The sequence below is a fragment of the Macaca fascicularis genome, chromosome 11, assembly GCF_037993035.2.
Source record: "Macaca fascicularis isolate 582-1 chromosome 11, T2T-MFA8v1.1".
Classification (NCBI taxonomy): domain Eukaryota; kingdom Metazoa; phylum Chordata; class Mammalia; order Primates; family Cercopithecidae; genus Macaca; species Macaca fascicularis.
The window spans coordinates 59,043,914-59,070,498 of NC_088385.1; the positions used below are offsets into that span (position 1 = coordinate 59,043,914).

At 54.5% G+C, this 26,585-nt stretch overlaps 2 protein-coding genes across 8 annotated transcripts; one reads left to right on the forward strand and one right to left on the reverse strand.

The window, feature by feature from the left end:
• Positions 1-1,148: 1,148 nt before the first annotated feature.
• KRT7 (keratin 7) lies at positions 1,149-16,415 on the forward strand. 7 transcript variants are annotated; one of them, XM_074006928.1, is made up of 11 exons: positions 1,647-2,024; positions 3,537-4,134; positions 4,432-4,541; positions 5,641-5,780; positions 5,892-5,952; positions 7,079-7,174; positions 9,034-9,198; positions 10,587-10,712; positions 12,878-13,098; positions 15,670-15,704; positions 16,085-16,415. In XM_074006928.1, exons 4-11 carry the CDS (start codon positions 5,644-5,646, stop codon positions 16,252-16,254), a joined length of 1,011 nt encoding a protein of 336 aa, XP_073863029.1. In that variant the 5' UTR covers positions 1,647-2,024; positions 3,537-4,134; positions 4,432-4,541; positions 5,641-5,643; the 3' UTR covers positions 16,255-16,415. The 7 variants fall into 7 exon arrangements, 6 of the variants coding, with proteins under 6 accessions (XP_073863032.1, XP_073863029.1, XP_073863031.1 ...); XR_012420268.1 differs by lacking the exons at positions 4,432-4,541; positions 5,641-5,780 and adding an exon at positions 13,204-13,313 and having other exon boundaries at positions 3,537-3,748; XM_074006930.1 differs by lacking the exon at positions 4,432-4,541.
• A 1,049-nt stretch (positions 16,416-17,464) lies between these two features.
• On the reverse strand, positions 17,465-26,379 carry LOC102118953 (keratin, type II cuticular Hb1-like). The gene is made up of 9 exons (XM_005570921.5): positions 25,612-26,379; positions 23,500-23,708; positions 22,799-22,859; positions 21,731-21,826; positions 21,062-21,226; positions 20,709-20,834; positions 19,743-19,963; positions 19,509-19,540; positions 17,465-18,103 (listed from the first exon to the last, which is right to left on the reverse strand). The coding sequence occupies exons 1-9, from the start codon at positions 25,993-25,995 to the stop codon at positions 17,928-17,930; spliced, it is 1,470 nt and encodes a 489-aa protein (XP_005570978.4). The 5' UTR covers positions 25,996-26,379; the 3' UTR covers positions 17,465-17,927.
• Positions 26,380-26,585: the final 206 nt, after the last annotated feature.

Here is a 26,585-nt window from a genome sequence, read left to right on the forward strand (position 1 = left end):
TGGTCTCTTTGCCTGCTTGGGCGTTGGGGAAGGAGGGCAGTGAGATTCCTATGAATGCAAATATCACAGGGCCAGCTAATCCGTATGCTCTTCAAGCTACAACCAGGCACAATTCCAGGTCGAATCTCTCTCGCCTCATGCACACATACATGCTCCACAGCTGATGCCACAACAGGTCTGCTTGGGCACCCCTCTGCCTCTGGCCTGAGCTGACCCAACACCAAAGGCTAAGGGCCGGGAGGGGAGACAGGGAGGGAGGCTGGTGAGCCTCCACTAAGATCACTGAGAAGGGGTGACATTCTTTAGCCTCGCTGGAAGTCCTTGTGCTTTAACTGAAATGGCCAACCAGGAAGGACATTCCATCCCCACCCTCGTCTCCCCCAAGGGCTTGGTCTGAGGTGACGAATCTGGCCAGCTTATTGGGAGGGGTTAGAGGTGGGCTAAGGGCAGACGGAAGCCAGGCCTGAGAACAGGGTGTGGCAAGCATGATTGGCCCTACTGGGAAGTGAGGCTAGCACTCAGGCTCTGTCGGGTATTCCCTGTTCCAGCACCGGAGGCTTACCCCTCTTGACTGGGTTTGAAACTGCTGGGAATTGTTTGGTGGTGGCTTCATGGGAGAAAGATAATGAGAGCTGAGGACTTTTAAATAGGAAAATGGTGGGGGGAGTGGGAGGAGAGTTGAGTGCTAATAGAAGCACACGCGCTCAGGCAGGCTTGCAAGTGTGTGCCATTGTGTAGCCACAGCTGCCCCCTCGCCCAGGATGCACGCACAGACCCCGTCTGTGTAAGCAGGCTCAGACATGCGTGTGCATATGCCTGGGTGTGTGAGCACAGCAGAGCCCAAAGGCCTGCAGGTGTGTACACACAGAAGTGTACACACATCCACAAAGTGTCACAAATACGCACGAGTGTCCCCTTCCTCTACAGGGACGCATAAAATAAATGAGCAGGAATATGAGTGGAGGGTCCGGGAGGTGAGCGTCCGGGGTAATCATTCCCAAGGCCCCTGGGTTTCCGATGCCTACTGGAGTGGGGAGGGGAGGAGCCAGAAGTGCGGTCGCGGCCCTCTCAGCCTAGTTTCTTTGGGAAATGAAGTAGGAGGGAACGCAGCCAGGGAAACTAGCTGGGCCAGGAGGGGTCAGACTCCCGAACAAGTGAGCTGATCTCTCAAGGAGGAGCTGGATCGGTGTGAGGGAGAGCGGTAAGGAATGCCTTTCTGGCTTCAGCAGCCTGGACAGGCGTCTGGGCGTTGACTCCTGGGTTGGAACTTTTCTGCCCACCCCTTACCCCAGTCTCTTGGCACTGGGTCTTTCTGCTCCGGCATCAGGGATCTCTGTTCTTCACCCCGTCTCCAAGCATCCTCCTCCGGGAAGCCTTCCCTCACTGAGCCCTTTTCTGATGGGCTCGAACTGTGGTCCCCCGCTGTTCTCTGCGGCCGTCTAGGGATGGCGCTCCTGCCCACTCCGGACCATTCCTGCTTGGATTGAAAGTCTGGGCTTCGGCGGAGCGGGCGGGCAGATGGCGGAGGGCGGCCCCAGGAGGGGCCTGGCAGCAGAGAAGGGTGGCCCGCGGCCAGCCCCGCCCCTACCTGTGGAAGCCCAGCCGCCTGCGCCGGCGGATAAAAGGCGCAGAGTGTCCCCGAGGTCAGCGAGTGCGCGCTCCTCCTAGCCCGCCGCTAGATCCATCCCGGCCCAGCCACCATGTCCATTCACTTCAGCTCCCCGGTATTCACCTCGCGCTCAGCCGCCTTTTCGGGCCGCGGCGCGCAGGTGCGCCTGAGCTCCGCGCGCCCCGGCGGCCTTGGCAGCAGCAGCCTCTACGGCTTGGGCGCCTCGCGGCCGCGCGTGGCCGTGCGCTCCGCCTATGGAGGCCCGGTGGGCGCCGGCATCCGCGAGGTCACCATCAACCAGAGCCTGCTGGCCCCGCTGCGGCTGGACGCCGACCCCTCCCTCCAGCGGGTGCGCCAGGAGGAGCGCGAGCAGATCAAGACCCTCAACAACAAGTTTGCCTCCTTCATCGACAAGGTGAGCGGGACTGGACCTCGCCTCGCCTCGAGCCGCGCTCCAGACCACAGCAGCCGCCCCAACTAGCCCTGCCTGCGCGCGGGCGAGGCGCTGGGAGCACTGCCGCCCTTCTCTCTTTCCGCCAGTGTTGGGGACACGATCTGGGGGTCCTTCCTCCTCCGCATGAACCCCGTGGCTATTTTATCCCCTCGGTTTCCAAGCCCTCCCTTCCAGCAAACTGCCCAGCTGCCCCTCCCTTTTCTCCGGGAGTGCGGGCCTGAGTGCTGCAGGGCTGCCGTCGCTGGCTGCCTGTGGGTCCCCTGGACGAGTTTTGCCTCGGGCTAGGAGTTCCAGAGGCCTAGGCCAGGAGTTCTCTCTCTGGGACCCTTTCCCTGAGAGGGGACCGTGTGGAGTCAGGAATGGAGTTGGGTGGCACGCCCTTCCCAGCGGGGGAGACCCAGTCTGGTTCAGATGCTGATGCGGATGCGGATGCTGGAGTTTAGGGCTACAATGAGGGAGGCTCCCGCCTCGCCCCGCTCCCACCTGCCTGGTCCTCCAGCCTCCCTTAGGTGGCAGGAGGAGAGGGTACACCTGCCCTTGAAGACGGCCCAGTTGGGGGCAAGGAGTGGCAGAGGGGGGCCTCGAAAAGGGGCCATTTTGGAGATATTTTTCCTGGCTGTTGGACTCCGCCACACAAGGGGCCTCTGGAGGGGTCGAGGGGCAGACTTGACTGGTGGGTTTGGGAGGAGTGCGGCCAAAACCAGGAACTCAGGGCTGGCCCTGCTGGGCTGTTCTGGCTTCCTCAGGCTTCCACCAAGTTTACTCCCACACCACCCCCATCCCTCATGTCCTCCTTTCCTTCACCATTCACCCAGACCTGTTTTTTAGATTTTGTAGGGGCCTCCCCAAGCTGCTCCAGGCCCAGGTTCCCCCCACGTGTTGAGCCGCAGCGTCTTACTCTCTGTGGTCCACAGGGCCTGGGGCCCTGAGATGCTGGTTTTGCAGAGGCTTCTATTGCCTCCCACCCCTAGTCATACCAGCTACTCCTTAAGAGCCTTTGTGGACTCCAGGCTGGGGTCATTTTACCAATGGATTGACTGTCCTGAGGCCTTGCTGGAGAAAGGGGAAGGAGAGAAAGGATACTGAGGAAGGAAGAGAAGAGGTCCCAGACCAAAGGGAGGGCTGGGCCTGGTCATCCTCATGATCCATTGACAGGAAGAGGTGGCCCTTCAGAGAGGGAGGTGGAGAACACCACCTGTAATGCGATGGAGAGTGAAGTGGAGGCGAGGCCCTAGAGCACATTCGTCGAGAGTCAACCACGGGGCACATCCGTGCACCAGGCAGACCTGCTTCCTGGATCACTCTGTAGGACCCTTGATTTGGAGTCCAAAGGGAGAGGGCTGGAGGCCCCAGGCAGGGAAACAGCCAGGGAGAGCATGATTCTGCTAAGTGGCTAGAGACAATGCTCCTCAGTCCCGCTGTAGGTGACACACTCTGGCTCCTCTTGAGTTTCTTCCTTCTCGCCCTTTCTAGGTGCGGTTTCTGGAGCAGCAGAACAAGCTGCTGGAGACCAAGTGGACGCTGCTGCAGGAGCAGAAGTCAGCCAAGAGCAGCCGCCTCCCAGAAGTCTTTGAGGCCCAGATCGCTGGCCTTCGGGGGCAGCTCGAGGCGCTGCAGGTGGATGGGGGCCGCCTGGAGGCGGAGCTGCGGAGCATGCAGGATGTGGTGGAGGACTTCAAGAATAAGTAATGCCCCCAGTGCTGCGTGTGAAAACCCCTGCCCTGGACCAATGTGACCCTCATCAGCTGACCCTGTGCAAGTCCCCCTGCTTCAGGAGTCAGCATGCAACTGCTCAGTCCAATAACTCCCTGAGGGGCCAGTCTTGACCAATGCATTTCCCACTTTTCCTCTCTCCTCTTTGTTCCTGGAGACTGTTTCCAAATCATTCTGGTCTTTTCCCCTGACTCAGTCCCAGTGAAATGTCTCAGCCCAGCCCTGACCTGCAGTGTCTCCTGTGGGTGCCTGACCACGGCCCCGAGAGAGAGTAGGGCAGAAAGTGTCTTCTGACAGGGGTGCTTCAGAACTGGCATGACCTTCACAGATTATTCTAGAACAACTCTCTTTTGTTCAGGTGAGGAATTAGAGACCAGAGAAATTTTGGGACTTGGTTGAGCTCACACAGCAAAGGTCACTGGGAGAGCTGGGACTTGAATTTTAGGTCCCTGACTCCTAGGAGGGGATACGGAGCCAACTTGGGAAGGAAAGAAGCAGGGAGGGAAAATGGTTATCGTGAGCCATGGGAGGGCTGCAGAGGCTGAGGGTGGGTCTGGTCACGGTAGGAGCCAGAAGGAGGCCCCGGAAGGCTGGGACTGGGGCTTTTGAGGACAGGCCTTTGAGGTGCTAGCTGTGCTCTTTTCTCATTGAATAGAAACAAAAGCCTGAAGCTCAGGCCGGCCCCACCCTGGCACACCTGAGGGGCAGCGGGGCAGTGAGTGAGTTCTGTCCCCTGCCTGTGGCTGTGTGACTAAGCAGGAGCAGGTACATTGGCTGTGACTGGAGGAGAGCAAACAAGGTCTTTGTGGAGTGCCCCCCCACATCCCCACTTCCCTAGGGCAAAAGTCAACAGGATTAGTCCCATAGCAGGTGGAACCAGACAGGTGCAGAGTAGGGAAGGCCTGGGGCCACCATTCAGCCCGTGTTGTCAGGACTAACACGTGTGTGTATGCATGTGTGCACACCTGCTGCCCCCCCAATACTCCCCCCACCCCAAACCCTCAGAGCACCTTCCTGTGGAGCCAGCCTGAGATCCAGGCTGGGACTGAAACAGGAACTGGAAGGGGGTCCAGGGAAGGGGTACAGGGAGGGTCCCTGTGTGCAGCCACTCAGGGAGTTCTGATCTGTGCACCCTCTGGACCTGGCTGTGCACCGCCGAGGCAGGGGTGGACAGGAAGCCTTGCAGGTATTTCTACAGCTTCTATAGGACTTGAGGGAGTGCAACTTTGAGAGTATGGGCACCTCCCACCCTGAGTCTGGGCTCCTGAAGGGGCTTGGCCTACCTGGATGTCCTGCTCTCCACCCCAGGTTGCCCCTACTGCTCCCAGCAGCTCTTGGAACTCTTGTTTCCAGCACCCTTTTTTGAGTCTCAACATAAACATTAGATTAGGCCAGTGTGGTCTCTTCCTCTGTGCCTTGTTTGCTCAGGTCCTCCTAAGGGCCAGGAGTGGCTCCTTGGGAGGAAGAGTGACAGGAGCTGTGGGAGGAAGGATGGGGACTGGATCATCTAGGCGGGACCTGATTCTTTCATGACTTTGTGTATCCCTCATCCTGATTCTACAACGTTCCTCCCCTTCAGACTCCTTCTTTGCCCCTGAGGGGTGGGATTAGGTAGTGATTAGGGCATGGCTGGAGTCAGCTGCCAGGTTCAAGTCTGGGCTGTGCCACTTAGCAGCTTAGTGACCTGGGCAGATTACGCTGCCTCTCTGTGTCTCTGTTCCCTTCTCTGATAACCAGAGTACCATCATTATAGGTTTGCTGTGAGGATGAAATGAGCTCATGCACAGGGAGCACATAATATGTGTACAACCCATAGAACATAGTCCATGCATATGACTATTATTATTTGCTTTCTTTCTCCCAGGACATGCAGCTTCTGTGCTGTCACTCACATGTTTCCTATGCGCCCCACCAACAATCCCCAATGCCAAGACTCAAAGCCCTAGGAATGGCCACATGGAAGTCAGGGAAATTTGGTTTTGTAGCTGACACCTGTTTTTTCAGGTGTGTCTTTAAAGAGTAGGGGAAGGGAGGCAGGGCAGATTTCACAGCTGCATATGGCTGGGGGAGCGTGGAGGCAAAGCTGCACCAACACCAGGCCCTCCTCTACTGCAGGTATGAAGATGAAATTAACCGCCGCGCAGCTGCTGAGAATGAGTTTGTGGTGCTGAAGAAGGTGAGTGGGGAAGACAGGCTGGAGGCAGGTTTTCTGAAAACATGTGGGACAAAGGACCACAGGGTCCTCTCACCTGAGCAGCCCATGGGGACCTCTGGCCAAGACCTGCCTGAGCTGTCCAAGAGGAAGTCTGCGCAGTCTGTCCTGTGGGTGCATGTGTGTGTATGTGTGTGTGTGTGTGTGTGTGTGTGTGTGTGTGTGTGTGTGTGTGTGGTGACTCATTTCTAGGCCTCTAGGGGTTAGAACTAAGAGCAAACGATGGAGGTTATAGAGGGAGATTTCAATGCTGAATAAGGAAGTGCTCTATTCAAGCCAGAACATTTTCATCACAAAGGTGGTGCTTGGCTGGCCTGAAATGTTTGCTAAATGAATGCAATGAGCTGCCTCGAGCCAGCATGAGCTCTCTGTTCCTGAAGATGTGCAATGTTGGAAGGCCTTAGAAGTATCTTAGGGGTCTTGTCTATATGCCCTTTAAGATTCTCTTCAAAACACTGAGCAGTTGGTGTTCCAGGCCAAACCACAGAAGTGCAACTTGCCCCTGGGAGCTGGGCCCTTGGAGATTCAGGGATGAGTAAAAGTGAGGCCTGTCCATAGGAGTTTAACCTCGGGAAAGTGCAGCTGGAAGAGGCCCAGACACCATCTTCACCTGGGGTGTTATTTGAGGCCCACCTGCATCATAGTTACCATGCTGGAAATTAAACACATAGCCTGGAGATTTTCCATCTCTGGGAGAGGGGCTGGGAATCTGAATGACTTTGTGTTCTGCTACTGACTGATGAAAAGTTGAATTCCCAGAGTTGAAGTGATTTTTTCCAGGTTACACGGTTAGTAGGTGGAGTTAGGGGAGTGTTGAAACCATCTAGGTCTTTAGGAACTGGTCAAGTGCTAGCTTGGGGCTTCAGCTGCTCTGGGATACCTGTGCTGATGCCCGCCATGCAGTCTGGAGGGGCAGCAGGGCAAGCTTCCTGCTGTGACCGTGTCAGGCAGCTGGAGAAACTCTGTTTCTGGGTAGGGTGGTAGTGTTTGGCCTGTGGGTTGGGTAGGGCAGGACTACTCCCACCCCTACTAAATGTTCCCCGTACTGAGGACATGGTCTCCCTCTGCCCCATCTTGCCCCAACCCCCAGGATGTGGATGCTGCCTACATGAGCAAGGTGGAGCTGGAGGCCAAGGTGGATGCCCTGAATGATGAGATCAACTTCCTCAGGACCCTCAATGAGATGGTGAGGACCACGGGGCTGGGTGACATGTCTTATCCTACCCATTCTAACCAGAGAGACATTTGGTCCAGCCCCCTGCCTCTGGGCCAGTCCAGGTATGTGTCAGTGTGAGAAACAAACTCAACCGTCCAAACCCAAAGAATGGACTCAGACCTGGAGAATAGCGAAAGTGAGACTTTTAATGACAGTCTTGCAAGATGGGTGTCTGATGGGCAGGTACGCCCAGCACAGCCACAACAAGCAATTTATCCCCTAGTGCACAGGTCCCTCCCTCAGTTCCTCACAGGCTGAGTACTATGGGGTTAGAATCTTCCTGGACGTCGCCTATTGGTTGTTGGGTTGGGGCTTTAGGTGTTTTTTTTTAGGGTTGACTTGCTGCATTTTGTTGCAGCCCACAATGCATTGCAATCCTAGTCAGCTCAAGGGCTCTTTAAGTATTTGACTTATGACCTAAGTAGCTGGGCAGGCTGATAAGAACAGACAAAGTGAGTCATTTTGCAGGCTAGTAAACTTTCATCTTAGACTAAACTTCTTTGGTTCAGGTGAGGGCAAGAGAAGCTGAGGGGCTAACAAGCAGGCATTGGCTATTCAAGTAGAGGGCTAGTATATCCTATTTCTTCTGTAGTTTGCTGACCTAAGTCAATTTAAGGCACTTTGTCTTGGAAATGGACCATTATATACATTATTTCCTTCATCAGGGGTTGGGAGAATTTATCCTGCCGTTTATCCTTTCTGGACTCAGGAATTCAGGATGGGCTAAGGGTTCGGGAGGAGGTGGGGGTGAGTCAATCAGGATTGACCTTGGAGAGACATGGGATGATTGCAGCATTTCCAAGGAAGGGGGATTGGGTGGGACTGAAAGGAACCAGGAGGAGGTCAGGGGACTCCAGGCTGTGATAGGGTTCAAAGGTGGGCTAGGTGGGGCCAGCAGGGGAGCCCAAGTCAGGAGAGACTGGAGTGCCTGAGCATTTACTCCCAGAGGGGCTGGGTGGTAGCTGCCTGCCAACTCACCACTCTAATATCCTCCCTTCCCTTCTCATTCTCTCCCTCTCATCCTTGTCCTCCGAACTTTCCAGCTGTTTTTCTTCAAGGGGATTTAAAAACCTCTCCACTCTCATCAGTGTGAGTCTCTGGCTTTAGGCAGAAGGTAGGGCACCTGGCAGAGGCTAGCCTGGGCATAATTAGCTTGGGAGGTTAATTACAGACCAGTTCTTCAGTCTAGTCTTTGCCTGAATGTCCAGTCTCCATCAGCCCCTCAGAGCAAATGTCCATACATTTGTTAATTTCAGGGGAAGTTTCTTTGAGGCTTGCTTCAGGCATTTCTAATCTCAGGTCTTCTTGTGTCTATCACATGGTTTATTTATATGTAAACACACATGTACCATGGTGAAAGTTTAGTTTATTTATGTGTAAACACACCTGTGTCTCTGTGTGTGTGTGTGTGTGTGTGTGTGTGTGTGTGTGTATCAGTGTACAGACTGCAGAGGGTAGAATTCTATCCTGTAGCAGGGTAGAATATGATAATTTCATCCATTCCCCATGGCCTCCCTCACAATAGAGCTCGTGTGCCTACAGAACCTCACAGTGAGAAGTCAGCACAGCACACGACACTGTGCCTTTCCTTATCCCCTTTAACCCTGCCAGATTCTCGTTTGAGACACTGCTAATGGGCTCTCAGGGAGCCAAGGGTGGGCAGAATGAAATAACTTAATGTGTGCTGGGTCTGGGCCCCCTTGCTGCCTGGTGACTCAGCCCACTCCAGGCTATTCTCTCTTTTCTTTTGTTTGTGAGTGGGGAATCCCAGGGTGGGCGTGGGCATAGGATCCTGCCCTAAGTCCTGATGTCCTGTCTGGTCCCTACAGGAGTTGACAGAGCTGCAGTCCCAGATCTCCGACACATCTGTGGTGCTGTCCATGGACAACAGTCGCTCTCTGGACCTGGACAGCATCATTGCTGAGGTCAAGGCGCAGTATGAGGAGATGGCCAAATGCAGCCGGGCTGAGGCTGAGGCCTGGTACCAGACCAAGGTGTGAGGCCACCGGGGGCATACTTACTCCTGCCAGGGTCCTTGGTGGCAGCTTCCCTTACTCCTCAACTTGTCTCAAGTCTTCAGGGCCTGGGTCCCACTGTTCTGGCAGGCACCAGTGGTTTAAATCTGTGGTGCTCTGCCCTGGAGGAAATCCCAAGATGGGAGGACAGGGCAGAGGAAACAGATTGGATTAATCATTATAATAGCTAAAATATGGTAAGTATTTACACAGTACTAGGCAATTTTCAAATGTTTTGCCGCTATAGACTCATGTAATCCACAGAACAGCCCTATTAGATAGGCATCATTATTACCCCCATTTTGTTTTATTTTATTTTATGTATTTTATTTTTATTTTTTGAGATGGAGTCTTGCTGTGTCATCCAGGCTGGAGTGCAGTGGTGTGATCTTGGGTCACTGCAGCCTCTGCCTCCCTGGTTCAAGTGATCCTTGTGCCTCAGCCTCCTGAGTAGCTGGGATTACAGGTGTGTGCCATCATGCCTGGGTAATTTTTTTTGTATTTTCAGTAGAGAGGAGGTTTCACCATGTTGGCCAGGCTGGTCTCAAACTCCTGACCTCAGGTGATTCACCTGCCTCGGCCTCCCAAAGTGCTGGGATTACATGCGTGAGCCACCGCACCCGGCCTGTTACCCCCATTTAAAGATGAGGAAATTGAGGCACAGAGAAGTTTAGTAATTTGCAACTGCATGCAGCTAGGAGATGGAAGAGCAGGGACTAGATCCTGAATACGAGGGCTCTAGACCTGGGAGGCTTAATCATCGCATCTACTCCATGGTGGCAGGACAGTTGATGGTGCAGGGGCTGAGGTAGCAGGAGTGGGTGCTGGGGTGAACCAGTGTTCCTGAAGAAGGGATCCTGGGGCAAGGATTGAGAGGTCTGCCCCTGCAGAGATAGGGAGTCATTCATGGTGCATGGGCGAGAACACAAGTATGCCAACAAGGAGACCTGGGTTCAGGCTCTCATTCCACCACTGATAGGCTGTGTGATCCCCGGGTGGTGCTTTCTCTTCTCCGAGACTCACTCTCCTCACCTATGAAATGGGTGTTCTGGGTGTTGAACAGGTGAGAATCTCAAACTCTCAGTGATTCTCCAGCAGAACGGCATGGTGGGAGTGGAGGAGCCCTGGGGTCCGTGGGGATGGGCCTGCGGAGCCTTGTCTGTCCTCCCTGGCTGGCTGGGAGGAGAATGAATCCCTTCCTCACGCTGCTGTCTGGTCTCCTGGCATCAGGCAAAGGTTGATGGGAGTCAGACGGTCCTTCCCTGAAAATATAAGTTGGCAGGGGCCTTCCTTGGGTGGGGAGAGGGATGAGTTACCTGTACTTTCTGCCCACCTCCCTACCATAACTCTCTGTATGGCCCTTCCAGTTTGAGACCCTCCAGGCTCAAGCTGGGAAGCATGGGGACGACCTCCGGAATACCCGGAACGAGATTTCAGAGATGAACCGGGCCATCCAGAGGCTGCAGGCTGAGATCGACAACATCAAGAACCAGGTGGGACAAGCCCTCCTGGCTCCCCCTGCTCCTTGGGGCATGCAGGGGTGGCCAGCTGAGGCCACACTCAGGATGCGGAGCAGGAGGTTTCCCCTCTCCCGGCCAAAGTTGGTGCCACTGTTTCAGACCCCCTTGTGAGATCTCCAGGACAGAATGTTCTTGGCCAGGTCCTGGCATGGGCTGATGGGAGAAGGGTCCTGGATGTGCACAGAGCATGTGGAGGGAGACTCAGGCTGACTGGCCAGAGGAAAGCCACCACTGGTTCCACATTGATACTGAGCACTCTGATTGCACCTGGTTCTGGTGCAGGGTGCTGTCCCTGGGAGCTCATCGTTCATTGCAGGGACAGAGGCCAGTGGAAGACGTTATAATGGCTCACATGGCCCTTTCCCACCTAAACCTCACTTTCCATGACTCCCCTCACTCTGCTCTGGCCATGCTAACCTACTTCCTGTGTCTTGCATTTACCAAGCATGGTCATGCTTCAGGGCCTTTGCACTTGGCGTTGCCTCCCCCTGGAATGTGGTTCTCCCAGCTCTGTCCATGGCTGTTCCTTTCTCCTCCCTGGGGCTTAGGAAAAGACCCCTTTTCAGAGACAGCAGCCTGAAACACCCAGCCCCTCTATCGGCAGCCTGTCTGTCTGGTTCACTGCTCCTCTCTTCCGGCACCTGGCACATGGCAGGGGCACGGGTCTCAGATGAGAGACTGCCTGGGAGGATGAGCTTTGCTGGAAGCTGGAGTTGGAGGTGTTGATGGGGGAAGGGCCCCAGCCCTGGCTGAGTAGGGTGTGGCCAGGGCAGCTCAGCCTGTGCAGGTGTCTGCAGTGGAGAGAGGGGGAAGGCGACACATGTAGAAGCTTCGGAAAGCTGATTTCCAGATGAGCTGTGGGTCCGGGGAATATGGGAGTGATTTACCCAGAAATGTCCTCCCCTTGGAGCCCTGCGGGCCTGTTTACAGGAGGGTGGAGGCTGCCTTGTGGCACAGAGGCAGGGCCACTAGTCACCCCATGAAGTGGGCCAGCTTCCAGGCCAGGAGGGGAAGCACAGAATAACAAATGGTGGTTTCCCAAACACTGCAGCCTCCACCACATCCGGTTCTCCTCTCACACAACAGGGCAGATCCAGGCCTAGGGCCAGGTGTCTACCACCACTGAGGAGCATTAGGGGGAGCTACAAGGGGTCTCCAGAGGCAGTGGGGATGGCCTTAACTCTGGGGGCACCAGTGTGACAAGGCAGGGCACTGAGCCACGGCTGAGGGGCAGAGCGTCAGAGGGCCTCCTGGGGAATGCAGTCTCTGGCAGAGAGGCAGGCTGCCTCTGCTGAGGGAAGAGGATCTGAGGACAGAGAATGGCCGGTGAGAAGTCCTTGCCCAGGGGACAGGGATGGTGGATCTCTGAGCTAAACAAAATGAGGCCTGGGACTATTCAGGCTCCTGGCCATGGGGGCTGAGCCCAAAGCAGAGGGTATTCTAAGGCCAGGGAGGAAGTGGCAGCTGCTCCAGGCAGGCACAGGTCTAGAACCAGAGCATCCCTCACCAAACCCGGGGACTGTGAGTCATGCATCTCATGGCATCTGGGGGCATCTAGGAGGGTCTGTCTGCTCCAGGCCCTCCTGTTTTGGGCCTGCTTTCAACTGGTTCCTATTTTATAGGTGGTTTCTGGTCTTTCTTAGCTGCCTGACATCTGGGGACTCAATTAAGATCCCATGGTCTTAGAGCTCCTGCAGCTGGGGGCTGGGGCTGGGGGACTGGGGGTTTGAAAATCATAATAGCATTCATTAAAAATGATCACAATAGCATTTATTAAGAACTTGCTGTGTGCTAGACATTGTGCCAAGGACATGTTGTATACTATTTCATTTCATCCTCAAAATCTCCTGATGAGGCATACACTGTGATTATTGTACTTTCAGAAAAGAGGGGACTTTGGCTTAGCAGGGTTGGTTCATCCATGGTCACATAGCTAGTAAGTGGCAGAGCCAGAACTGGAACATAGGCATTGGATATCCAAACCTATGTGTTTAACCCTTGGGATTCTCTGGTACTTGGGGGAGTAGGTGGTGCCAATGAAGCCACCTTAAGCAAGTTGCCCGGGTGCTCACTGCAGGATGGGTAGGCAGGAAGGCAGACTGGTGAGCCCCGGCTTACAGCTGCACTGCTGCCCACAGCGTGCCAAGTTGGAGGCCGCCATTGCCGAGGCTGAGGAGCGTGGGGAGCTGGCACTCAAGGATGCTCGTGCCAAGCAGGAGGAGCTGGAAGCTGCCCTGCAGCGGACCAAGCAGGATATGGTGCGGCAGCTGCGTGAGTACCAGGAACTCATGAGCGTGAAGCTGGCCCTGGACATCGAGATCGCCACCTACCGCAAGCTGCTGGAGGGCGAGGAGAGCCGGTGAGGACAAGGAAGCTGGAAAGGGGATCCTTCTAGGGCTCCGTGGGGTCTGGGGCTTGACATTCATCCATTTACAAGCATTTCCTGTGTGCCCCTCCTCTGCAGGGCACTGGGTGTGGGGATGCAGGGGACGCAGAGCTGACGCTTGCCTCTTTGCCTTCAATGAGATGAGCTTCTGGAAGGAAAGACCATGGAGTGTGAAGCTCAGTGGGCAGGTTGAAATGATAACAGTCCCTTTGTGTGTGTGGCTTCTTAGGGTTATCATATTTGATCCTCAGCACACATTCAGGTAGTCAGGTCAGAGATGATTGATTCCTTAGTCTCCAGAGGGGAAAACTGTCGTTGAGTTTCATTAATTGAGGGAACAGGGCCAGTGTGCAGTCAGGGTGTGCTGATTCCTGCTCCAAGGATCTTCCAGGATGCCAAGCTGCTTCTCACTACAGAACTAAGTGCTACATCATGTGGTGTTAACTGACTGTGGTGGAGGGGGATAATTTCGTTTGTCCCCAGAGATATTTGCAGACTCACTTGTAGTAAGAGAGGAGGCTGCAATGGGTGAGTCTGAGAGCACATTCTTCATGAACCACATGACACCTCTGTCCATGCAGCTGGGCCTTCATGTATGTATTGTTGGGTTAGAACTCAACCTCTTCATTCTTGGCTTGTTGTAAGACTCCATGGCGATAGAGAATATGTAGGACGTGTTTCTGCCCTCAGGGAGGTGCAGAGGGTGGAGGAGAGAAAACATCCACAAAGGAAACCCCCAGAGACAAGTAACTTGCATTTGTAAAATGCTGAGTGTATACAAGAACTTTTTCTTTTCTGAGTATTATTCCTGAGGGGCCAGAGAGAGACATGATGGAGGATGAATGGAGCAGCAGGGAAGGGACTGGGGAGTGAAGGGGTGCTCGGGTCAAGGGCCGGGGTGCTGGGGCCGAGGGCCTGGGCACTGGGAGGCGGAGAGGAGACACAGGGCTGCAGGGTATGAGTAGGGGGCGGAGAGGAGGAGGAAGGGGCTTTGCCCCTGCCACTGACCCGCCTTCTCCCTGGGTTAGCACCCAGTCCTCTTTGTGGGAAGAAGAATTGAACACCAAAGGCCTCTGGGAACACAGAAGCTGATCTGGGCACAGGGAGCTCCAGCCGAGATGCCTCTCTCTGCTTCCACCCCTCTCATGGGGCACAGGCCCCACATTCTTTAGAACCCATACCCTGGGCCTTCTGTCGTCATAGAAGTCGGAGGTGGGGGACTCTTAGAGTGGTACCTGATCTGGCTGCCTCCCATGGGAAGAAAAGGGGACTGAAGCTCAGAGATGGGTCAGTAGTGTGCCCAAGGTCACACGGCATGCAGAGACATCCTCTTCCGAAAGCTTAAGCTCAGTCTGAGCTGCTATAACCAGGCTTCGATTCAGGTACTCTGAGAGGATGCGGTTCCCCCATCCTTGGGGGGACATGGAGGTAGATACCTTGCTTTTATCCCTTAACTTATCAGAGTTGTGGTCCAGAAACTCATTCAAACTGGGAGGCCTACTTTAAGAATACAAAGTTACCCAAAAAACACCCACTTATTTAGAATGAGAAAAGTCACACAGGTCACTGGGGCCTTGGACATTCAGGCCTCTTCCGTCTGAGTTCTTTAGGCATTGTACCAGAAATTCTTAGAGTTGCTGCCTGACTGCAGCCCGGCTCCCTCTCCCCACCCACAAGTGCCAGCAACTCCCAGCACAAGCAGGGGCCTTTTAAGCAAGCCCCCTGGAAGCTTTCAGCAAACCTGTGTCTTTCCCTCAGGCTTTGCTCTGCCTGCTTCCTGGGCTTGGGGCCACAGAGGCCAGCGAGGCTCCCTTTATTCCCTCTACTAAAGTGAGGTCCTCCCTGCCTCCACGGAGCAAACTGATCCCCAAGGCCAAGGGTTTGGTGACAATGGGGCTGTGAGTCACAAAACAAACATAGCCAGCTGTCTCGAATGGATTTTTAATTTCTATTGCAAGACCTGTTTCAGCCCCAATGGCTGCTTAAAGCCACCCCCACTCCCTGCTCCTTCCTTAGTCCTGGCTGGAACCCCATTCAATCAGTCAATGATTCACTAATTTATGTTGACATATATTAAGCAATGACTTCTCCAGGCCTCATACTGGGGATAAAAGTATCAATAGGCCACAGACACCTTTAGGATTTTATGATATGGTGAGGAAAGGCAACCATCTACATAAATAATACACACAGCTACCATTCACCGAATCCCAGGTGCTCAGGGCTTTAGACAGATTGTGTGATTTAACCCTCACAAACAAGCCCATGAATTTGGTCCTGTAGTTGGGCCCAAGGCATAGGTGGGAAATGGAGGCCTTGAGACATTGCCTGGGATCATGTGGCCAGTGGACAGAAGGGCCAAGGTGAACACTCCCTTCCTGCATGCCTCCTCGCTCCTTTTACAAGGCTGAAGGCAGGCTGGAAGTGTGGGGCAAGAAGGAAAAATCAATGATCCTGCTTAGGGCCTGGAAGGATAGGGAGCTGAGAGCGCTTCCCTCCCACGCTAGGAAAGCGCTGTCCTCACTGTCTGTCCTCTGCCCCCAGGTTGGCCGGAGATGGAGTGGGAGCCGTGAATATCTGTAAGTCCTTGGCTGCAGCCCGTGGGAAGCATCCCTTGTGCTGTTCAGACGGGGCTGGGTCTAGAGAATGGCAGACTGGCCCAGGGCCCTGCTGGAGGGGCCAGGAACCTCATTCCTTTCTGCAGGGTCTGGCAGGTCCCCTGGAGCACATACCGCCCGGCTCAATGGCCTGGGAAGCAGTACAAGAGGGCAGGGTGGGGCCGGGAGCACTTGGGGAGCAGCCCTACCCCTGTTAGACGCTCCTTCTGGGCTGGCCCATGGGGGTGGGGCAGGGGTGAGGGAGAGGGGCAGCTGGGACAGGAGGGTGGGGTGCAGTGAAGGGATGGGGTCCCTGGTAGGGAGCCTCACACTGAAGAGAGCCCTCCTCTTTTCTCTCCCAGCTGTGGTGAATTCCACTGGTGGCAGTAGCAATGGTGGTGGCATTGGGCTGACCCTCGGGGGAACCATGGGCAGCAATGCCCTGAGCTTCTCCAGCAGTGCGGGTCCTGGGCCCCTGAAGGCTTACTCAATCCGGACCACATCCACCAGTCGCAGGAGTGCCCGCAACTGAGCTGCTTCCCACCACTCCATTCCTCCAGCCACCACCCACAGTCACAAGAAGATTCCCATCCCTGCCTCCCATGCCTGGTCCCAAGACCATGAGACAGTCTGGAAAGTGATGTCAGAATAGCTTCCAATAAAGCACCCTCATTCTGAGGCCTGAGTGATCCACGTGCCTGGTATCCTGGCTTCATGAGGCTGGGCGGGGGAAAGACAGGACTAGAGAAGGCAGGGTTTCCCTGCTGACTAGGAAGCCTTTTGTGCAGGAGACTGAGAAGGCACATGGTGGGATGGGGTGCTGCTCTAAGGAGCAGGATGCTTACCTAGTGCGAGCCTTGGCCTCCAGGGCTGGGGCTGATCCAAAGATTCTCCTGAGGAACTCAGAAGAGCCATGGGGAAATGCAGGCTCTGCCAGCATTTGGGCCTTGGAGTGCTTTCCTGCTAAGGGGGTAGAAAGGCTGTTTGCCTCCCTCCCCCCATGTCCAGAGCTGCCAGAACACATTCTTTTTGTGAGGAGGTCACAGACGTTCAGCTGCCCCAGGCCCCAGTTTCGGGTGACCCAGCCAACTTTCATGCCAGCCGTCCTCAGCCCTTCCTGGTGCTGGGTCTGCCAGGCTCATGGTCAGCCAGGCCCTGGGGCCCTGGAGAGGTCCTTTGCATCTCGAATTCTGTTTGGGTGGTGGCTGGGGGAGGAGGTGTGTGTGTGCACGGGAGGAGGGTCCTAGAGTCTAGATCCCCCGTAACAGGTCTGTGCCTAGGACCTTAACGGAGGGTTGGGTTTGTTTCTGGATCCGTGGGAGTGGGGAAGGACATCTGTGTTAAGTCAGGGCTTGATGGGGGCCTCTATATGTCAGTGTGGCAGGTGTTCTGTGGCAGGGCCTATGCATGGAGAAATGTGTCCCTGATGGGCAGCAGCACATATGATGGGTACTGTGGAGCCGCAGGGAGGCCTCTGTGTCTGGGATCCCAGGGGGGTGATGGTGGTGGTGTGGGTGGAGGAGCTATCTGGGATGTGTTGGCTTCTCAGAGGAAATCTGTATATTTGACCCTACGGTCAGGGAACTTTCAAATGCTGAGGTGGGGGCTGGGGTGGAGAGTGAAAGAAGTGGACCAGCAGCCGCAGTGATGAAGTTCCCACCCAAGGTGTCAGGAGATCCAGGCCCCCTTGCCGGACTAAGAAGACGAAGTGGGCAAGAAGAAAAAGAGACTCTCAGGGCGCATTGCATATGACTAGGAGCTTTAATGGAAATGCTGAGACAAGCACAGGGGAGAGGGAGGGAGCCAGGCAGCCAGGCGGGAGAGGTGGCCTGTCCCACACGTGTATTAGAAGACAGTGGATTAGAAGGCACAGCAAGTCCACACCAAGGGGCTCCAGGCCCATCTGTCCCTCAGAAGCCACAGGCATCCAGGCCTCCGGACCCGGGTCTTTGCCTAGGGCTGCGAGGACACGGTCCTTTAGATGCGGAGGTGGGGAGAGCTGTGGGCTAGGAGCCCTGTGCTCCCAGAAGCAGTGAAGGGACTAGCGGGAGGGGAAGCGAGACGGGAAGGCGCGGTGTGGGGGCCTGTGGGGAAGCTGGGCCCCGAAGCCCTCCTTCCCCACGTCTGAGGACCCTGGGAGCTCCGGCCTGTCTCAGGAGGCTGGGACGTCTGCTGGCGTGGGGGCGTCGGTACAAAGCAGGGCGCTCAGGCGAAGCGCACGGAGCGGCTGCTGCTGCAGGTCTGGCCGCAGGGCGCACACAGGCCGGTGCTCACTGCCACGTTCCCGCTGCAGGGGGCACTGCAGACGCTGCCGGTCACCGGCCGGGAGCCCGACACGCACAGGTCCCCGCACACGACCCCGCCGCGGGAGCTGCTGACACCTGCCGGAGGGGGAGCACAGGGCTCAGTCTCCTGGCGGCCAGAGGCCCCTTCTGCTCAGATCTTCTCCCCTCTGTTTCTATCCGCTCCCCTCAACACCCTCACATGGGCACTCCTTCCTGCAGTCTTAGCCTCAAGTGTCCTTGATACACTGTTAGCCCAGGTCCTCTCTAGAGGCAGACACAGCCATGCTTCGCCTCACAACAGAGACAGGTTCTGAGAAGTACAGCATTAAATGATTTTGTCATTGTGCGAACATCATGGAGTGCACAGACACAAACCTAGATGGTGTAGCCTACTACATACCCGGGCTCTATGGCAAGAGTGGCTATATTTTATTTATTTTATTTTATTATTTCATTTCATTTCATTTCATTTTTTTGAGATGGAGTCTCTCTCTATCGCCCAGGCTGGAGTGCAGTGGCACGATCTCGGCTCACTGCAACCTCTGCCTCCCGGGTTCAAGCGATTCTCCTGCCTCAGCCTCCCTAGTAGCTGGGATTACAGGCACTCATCACCACGCCAGGCTAATTTTTAAATTTTTAGCAGAGATGGGGTTTCACCATGTTGGCTAGGCTGGTCTCAAACTCCTGACCTCAAGTGATCCACTCGCCTTGGCCTCCCAAAGTACTGGGATTACAGGCGTAAGCCACCACACCCAGGCCCCAAGGGTGTCCAGTCTTTTGGCTTCCCTGGGCCACATTGGAAGAAGAAGAATTGTCTTGGGCCACACATAAAATACACTAACACTAATGGTAGCTGATGAGCTTTAAAAAATCACATACAAAAAAATCTCATAAGTTTTAAGAAAGTTTACAAATTTGTGCTGGGCCACATTCAAAGCCATCCTGGGCTGTATGCAGCCTTCTGGTCGCAGGTTTGACAAGTTTACTGTATAGCATAGCCGATTGCTTCTGGGCTACAAATCTGTACAGCATGTGACTGTACTGAAGACTGAAGGCAACGGTAACACCATGGTAGGTATTTGTGTATCTGAACATAGGAAAGTAGAGTAAAAATATGGTATTATAATCTAATGGGACTACTGTCCTATATTCCATCCATCCTTGACCTGAAAGTCCTTATGTGGTGCATGACTGTAGCTAATTAAGTTACTATAAGCACTCACTGCCCAACTCCGTCTTTCCTTTTAGAGTCTGCAAACTATGGTCACATGCAGGCTTCCTGTGTGTCAATCAAGTTTACCTGGAACCCAGTCATACCCCTTCCTTTAAGTATTGCCTTTGGCTGTGGCTGCTTTACATGACAACAACGGAGTGGAGCAGTTGAGGCAGAGACTGCATGGCCCACGAGCCTAAAGTTTTTACCATCTGAAGCTTGAAGAAAAAGTTTGCCTGCCCAGAACCCCAGGCTCTTATTTCAGGACCCACAAAATGGATTACTTACAGACATTTACAGCACCAACGCCCTCACACAACCTTATAGGGAAAGCAAAAAGACAGAAATTAGTTGTGGGGAGCAAAACTGGTGAAATCTGTTAACCTGCAAATTCTCTCCTCCAATTAGCGTTGAGGCACATTCCAAGTAAATAATATGCAGACATGCTCCTGGGTGTTGAAGCACTGCAGCACTGCCTGGGGGAAACTGAGGGGACACCCTCCCCACAGCTGTGGTCCTCACCTCTGCTCCTCGCCCTCCAGCAGGCGCCTGTAGGTGGCGATCTCGATGTCCAGGCCCAGCTTGGAGTTCATCACCTCCTGGTACTCCCTGATCAGGCAGGCCATGTCCTGCTTGGCCTTCTGCAGGGCACCCTCCAGCTCGGCCAGCTTGCAGCGGGCGTCACTGAGGGCCGCCTCACCCTGCTGCTCAGACTGGGCCACTGCGGCCTCCAGCTTGGAGTTCTGGGAGGCAAGATGGGTTATTAAGAATCTCTGTTCTGGCTTCAGGGTCAGAGACCAGGTAACCACTGACCACTGACTAGCAGAGGAAGAAGAGGCCTTATCTATCTGTTAGGCCAGGGGTTGCAAATTAGTGCTCCCAGGCGTGTTTGCACGGTGTCTTCAATTTTGGAAATTTAACACAATAATTGAAATTCCTGGCTTCTTTCAAAAGATCAGAGGATCTGGCCATACTGGACCCGCATTTCTGCATGGCCTGCCTCAGTTGGAGCTGCCTAGCCCTGCCCTTTGTGCTTTCCAGTTTGCCATAATCCCGATTATACCCAAGTGCCTTGGGAACAGCTTGCTTGCTTTGCTCATTTACCAACCCCGCTGATGTTTGAATGTACGATCACTGATCTAGAGCAACAGGCTAGAGGGGTTAAATGCCTTTCTCAAGTCTCATGGCAAACTAGTGGCAGAGCTGGTTTGAGAGCCCAGATTTCTTGCCCCTTAGACTGGTGCTATTTCCTCTGCCCCACTCTGCCCTTGGAAGCAGGAAAGCCCTTGTCACCTCATTCCCTCCATATTGCCCCAATGCCTCCATTCAGCGAGAATGGAGAACATTTTCCATGGAGGAGGCTGTCCGTCCTTATGCTGGGTGTTTGCCCTTGTCCCCACACATTGGCAAGGAGTCTAACCCAAATCCCTCTGCTGAGGGCTAACCCCACTCTCTTCCTACACTGAGGAGTGGGCTGGGCTCCCACACCTGGCATTTGGCGTTCTCCACCTCGGCTGTCAGCCTCTGGATCATGCGGTTCAGCTCGTTGATCTCCTCCTTGGTGCGGCGCAGGGTCTCCCCATGTCTGATCACCGTGGCCTTCATTTCCTCGCACTGGCGAAGTAGAGATGCTCATGAGGCTTAGGGTGGGACCTCCCATCCATTCAGGACACCACGGATGATTATGCAGTGCTCAGCCTGAGCAACCACACATGGCAGTCCTGCCCTGCCACCCCAACATCTGTAGGGACCAGAATCCCCAGAAAAGGAAGCCTATTTAATAGATACCTTGCATCCCTCCCACTGCCATGTCTAGCAAGCAGGTGTCCTGTGCCACTCACCTTGCTGCGGTACCAGGACTCGGCCTCGGCCCGGCTGCGGGTGACAATGTCGTCGTACTGTGCCTTGATCTCAGCGACGATGCAGTCCATGTTCAGGTCCCGGCTGTTGTCCAGCTTGACGACCACTGAGGTGTCTGAGATGTGCGACTGGAGAATGCGTATCTCCTGCAGGAGAGGGCGAGTGGCAAGAGCTTCTTAGACCAGAGCCCTACTCTTGGTAGCCCACCCTCATCGTCATCCCCTGTCCCCTTTCCTGGCTTCCTCACTCTCTGAAGCTCCACTCTCCCAGTTATAGTCTTCCACCTCAACCCTGGGACCCCCTCAAGACTCCTCAAGCCCAGAGTCCTGAGGCCTAGAGGACCTGGAGGTAGAGAGTCCATGTCTGAGGCCCCGTGCCTGATTTTAATCAGGACCTTCCAGCTTGAAGCTTTGGGTCTAGGACCAGAGTTTACCACCTTGTGGCAATTGTCACTTTAGTAACCAGGAACACTAGCTTGCCCAGGGCATAGCAGTGGGAGGTCAAGCCACATTTCTTCATCTGCTCACGGTGAACCTGCCTGGGGTTTCTCCCCTTGTCCCACCATGGGGTCAGAAGCTGAATTGTGACAAGTCTTTTCCAGTGTCTAACTCATATCCTCCTTGCTGCCCTGCTGCTCTGTGACCCCGCACCTCCTCATACAGCCGCCTCAGGAAGTCGATCTCCTGGATCAGGGCCTCCACATTGGCCTCCAGGTCTGATTTGCGCAAGTAGGCACAGTCCACATCCTAAAGGGGAGAAGATGGCACAGGAGTTGCACTGGGAGACAATTCAGAACCCTTGTTTTTTTCCTACCCCATCAGGCTGAGCAGCTTCCCTGGAAACTCTCTGTACCTGCTCATCCCAGTGCCTGGTATCATGCCGTGGCAAAGCCCCTTATGCAGTTAGTAGTGGGGTCAAGAGCAGGTTCAGGTAAGGGAGGGGGATACTGAGGTTTGCAGACACTTCCTCTGGTACCCACTGGGATGATTCCTCTAGAATCCATGCCATGCACTATCATCAAAACTTAGGATCTAGTGTACAATGGGTAAATTCTAATGATGCCCCACCCCTCTCCGCTCTGGAATCTCATGGAAGATAATCTAGATCTGTGGTCAGAAGAGGGCTCAGGGCTCAACTCTGTCCCTTCCGAGTCAGTGTGACTCTGAGCAGTCCCCTTAACCTCTGCGCCTCATTTTCTCACAATAACCCCTGCTTTCCTCATATGGAGGTGGCTGGAAGGGCCTAATGAGAGTCCAGGCACTTGTACAGAGTCAAGTCTAAGAAGCAAGGAATGACGGTCACTGTCCCTGCCTGTGGTTCTGAGTTGTTGCTGGCTTGAGGATGCAGCCATTGTCTACAATTCACAGGCTGTTTCACTCACAAATATTTATAGGGTGCCTACTCTATGCCAGGTGCAGGGCTGAAGGAGGTGAAAAGCCGGTGGCTATGTGGGAGCAACCTCAGATGGGGGAGAATATTGCACTGCCTGAAGCAGGCAGTATATTCTGTTGCCAGAGGCACCCAGGGAGCACTGGAACACTGTGGAAAGGAATAGAAAGAAGCTGGGCTGTGTGATTCTAAGGGAGTCCCTCCACCTCTCTGAACTACAGAGAGCCTGATTTTAGTCAAGGCCTCCTAGCTCAAACCTTTGGGTCTAGGACCCTTCTGTCTCTGGCCTCAGTTCTGAGTTAGGGGACAAGGATTCTGGGGTCACTCACCTTCTTCAAGGCCACAAATTCATTCTCAGCAGTGGCCCTTAGTGCCACCTCTTCTTCATACCTGGGGACAAAACACACAAGGCTCAGATCTGGGGAGGAAAAAAATGGGAATGAAGGCACAGGCAAACACATTCCAGGAACTGGATCTTTTGGAGGTGGTCGCAAGAATCAAAAAAGTGTTGGACCAAAGGGAACTTGTCCATTCTTTTCTTCTGAGCATTCAAACCAACCCATGTGACTCAAAGCTCTTTCTATTTCAGAGACTCTCATTCCTGATATGGGTCAGGGTGGGGGTTCTGCACATTTTCAAAGACCTCCTCTCTGTTTCTGGGCTGTAACTCCTTGCGGGGGGTGGCGGGGCAGGAACCCTGCCCAGTTCTGGAATCTCTCCTTTCTCCTCCTTCTTACTTCCTTACTCCTTTCCCACTCAGGGCCCAACATCGCACCTACAACATTGAGTAGATGATCAATAAAATGTTTGATGAATTAATGAAATAAATACATAATGATGAAGTAACTGGAGCAGTTCAGAATCTCCAATGTTTAAACTCCCAGCCTAGGAAAGAAATTCCCCACACCCCACAGGATTATTGTACTATTTTCTTCCTGTTGGGAAGTTCCTCTTGTGGTCTAACCCAAATCTATCATACTTTGACTCAATCCCATTTAGTTTCTCCAAACCCTCCTCCCACTGCACTCACTTCTTCTTGTAACCCTCCAGCACCTCCTGCACGTGGTTGAGCTCTGAGGCCAGCCTCCCACTGTCGGCCTCCACGCACTCGGCCTCCCGCCGCAGAGTTGTAATGTAGCCCTCAAACAGGGGCTCCAGGTTGCTCTCACAGCACTCACGGTTCTGGAAGAACTGCAGCTTCGTCTCCAGCAGTTTGTTCTGCTGCTCCAGGAAGCGCACCTGGTGTGGAAGTGGGAGAAAAGTCAGCTCTCCTTGGGGAACAGCCAGAGGCAAGACAGAACTGGCAGTGAGATGTGCAGAGGCAAGGGGTAGACCACATGGCCCCTGCTGGCCTCTCCTGTCCTGAGGATGCAGCGGGAGAATCCTTGTTTCATAATTGCTTATTCGGGCCTAAGTGAGGGTCTGTCCAGGTGGGCCTGGATGGGATGAGTGAGAAACTGAGAGGCCTGTGGGCTGTGCTGGGTTACTGTCAGGCTAGGGGGGGACAGATGGGGGTAGGGGGTAGTGACAATTAGGGAAGACTTCCTGGAGGAAAGGAATGCAGAGCAGTGTTGGGAGGGATAGAGTAGGGAGAATGCCTTTCACTATAAGCTCCCTCAGGGCAGGGCCTATGGCTTATTTATTGATGTCCTTATAGCCAGCCCTTGGCTTGGTGAACGTTTGATTGAACAGGTGGTCAAGGTGGGAAGGGCTTCCTAGCTGGGGAGGTCAAAGAGGCTAGGCTCCTACCAAGCAGGATGCCTGGGGCCTGAAGAGGCATCGGGGAGTGCAGGGCGTGGTCCTAGGTGGCCTAAACTCTTATGTTGGACACTGTGTCATATGTCTCTGGGGGCCAGACAGGTAATGTGAATGGGGGGAGGTTTTGGAAAACAGGGAGGGTGGGGACCCTAGGGAAGTGAGGCTTGTACACTTTTCCTGGATTTCACTGAAACGGGAGGAACACATGGCAAAAATACATTGTGCTGGCCAGAAAGGATGTCAGCAAACAAACTAGGGACCTTGGCTTCCAGTTTTCCACTTCTCATACATTTGAGCTGGAGCTGAGATGTCTCCTTGCCTTTAAGCCCTGGGGTCCTTTTCATCCAGCTCCATGAGTGCAGCTGGGAATTCCCAGGTTGGAACTTGCAGACATGGGGAGCAGGGACTGCTGATATTACATGGGATAATTTTAGGTGGTCTTGGCTATGGGGTCTCATGGCTGCCTTGGGCCCTATCTTCCCTTTCAGAGTCATGGGAAGCTCACACGCTGCACCACACACAGCCCTGGTGAGGAAGCCACTGGGGTGGAGAAGGGAAGCCTCTGCCCAGTGCCACACAGTGTGTCAGTAGAGGAACTGAGCACGGAGGCCAAGTCGCCTCCTCCTGGGCCAGTGTTCATTCCATGAGCCACTTCTTGGTCACCTCTCCAGGGTGCAGTGCCTGTTGAGGTGAACTAGCCCCTTCTAGAGGGAGTGGGGCAGCTGGGGTCCCAAGCTGTGGGCCCTCTAGCCCAGGGTCTGGAGAGTTGGAGAGGGCCTGAGCTTGGAACCCTGCTTGGGCACCCACTCTCTGTGGGCCCTTGGACCAGCCCTTCAACCTCTCTCTGCCTCCTTTTTCTTCTGTGTACACTCAAGGCTGACTTCAGGATTTTGCCATCCCATATACTATTTTACTCCTAATTTATCCATAAGTTAATTCAATTAACATTTACACGTATCAGGTTAAAAGAGTAACTTCATATTACCACTAGAGATGTAAAACCGTCATCACTAGGCATACATAAATTAGGGAAATTACAGAACATTAAATTTTAGCAGAAACAGTTGTCCTAGACAGTTCTGAAGCCGGGGCTTGCTCTCTTTATTAGAAGCAGGAGGGAAGCAAGTATTAGAGAGATGCTAAAGACATTAGCATCCAATGATATTTTTTTCCCACCTAATCTTAAGGATTGAAACAGACATTAAAGAAGATGTATTTTCTTACCAGATGTTTCAATGTTATTTAATACGATGGGCCGGCACCGCCTAAAATTATATAAAATATCAGCCGTCCTCATTCCCCATTTCTAGAGAGACCACTCTGGGAATTTCCATCTCCTCCTAGGACTTCCAGGTTCAGGAAGGGTGTGATCCAGGACACCCACCTTGTCGATGAAGGCCGCGAACCTGCTGTTGAGGCACTTGATTTGCTCCTTCTCCTCCTGCTTCACGCACTGCGCGTTGGGGTCGATCTCCAGGTTGAGGGGCGTGAGGAGGCTCTCGTTGACCGACACGGTGGTGATGCATGGGGGGCTGGGTCCGCACACGCCCCCAGAGCGGTAGCCGAAGCTGCGTCCGCAGGAGCCGGCGCGGAAGCCGCCGCACACGCTGTGGCTGCCGAAGCCCCCGGAGAGGCCGCGGTAGCAGGAGACGCCGCGGTAGGGGGCGGCGGTGATGCAGCAGCGGCCGGGCCGGGGCCCGCAGGCCGAGATGCAGCTGAAGGCGCGGACCCCGCAGGGGGTGCTGAGGCGGGAGGAGAGACAGGACATGGTGCGGCGGCAGCAGGAGCGGGCGGCTGGACCCCAAGCCTGCGCTGCGCCTTATATGGCGGCCCGCGGGCCCGGGGAGGGAGCTCGCGGCCAAGGCGTTTACGAGCTTGGAGGGCTCGGCCCTTGCGCCTCGCGGAGCCGGGAATCAAAGCGGGCCGGGCCGCCCGGCCGCCTCCATAAAACGGCGTTCACCTCCCGCCCGAGCTTTATGGGGCCAGGAAGCGCCTGGTCAGCTCCGCTGCCCATGCGCTGCGGGTAGTGCGAGTGGAACCCCTCTGCCTGTCCACCCCTCCACCGGGACTCGGAGCGTTGCCTTCTTGGATCCCGCCCCAGCTTCGGTCCCAGTCCCATAGCCCTGGTCCCCTGCCAGCGGGGTTATCTGGCATCTCTGCACGGTGTGCGGGGCGAGTGTATGAGTGTGTCGAGAGGGTGGGGCCTCTGAAGTCAGTCCCGCAGGTTCATGTCATGACCTTGGGCAGCTGAATAACCTTTCTAAGCTTCAATTTCTCACAGACAAAATAGTGATAATAATAGTAAGCACTGACAGTTGTTGCCAGGATCTAATGAGATAATGACCAGAAAGCATTTAG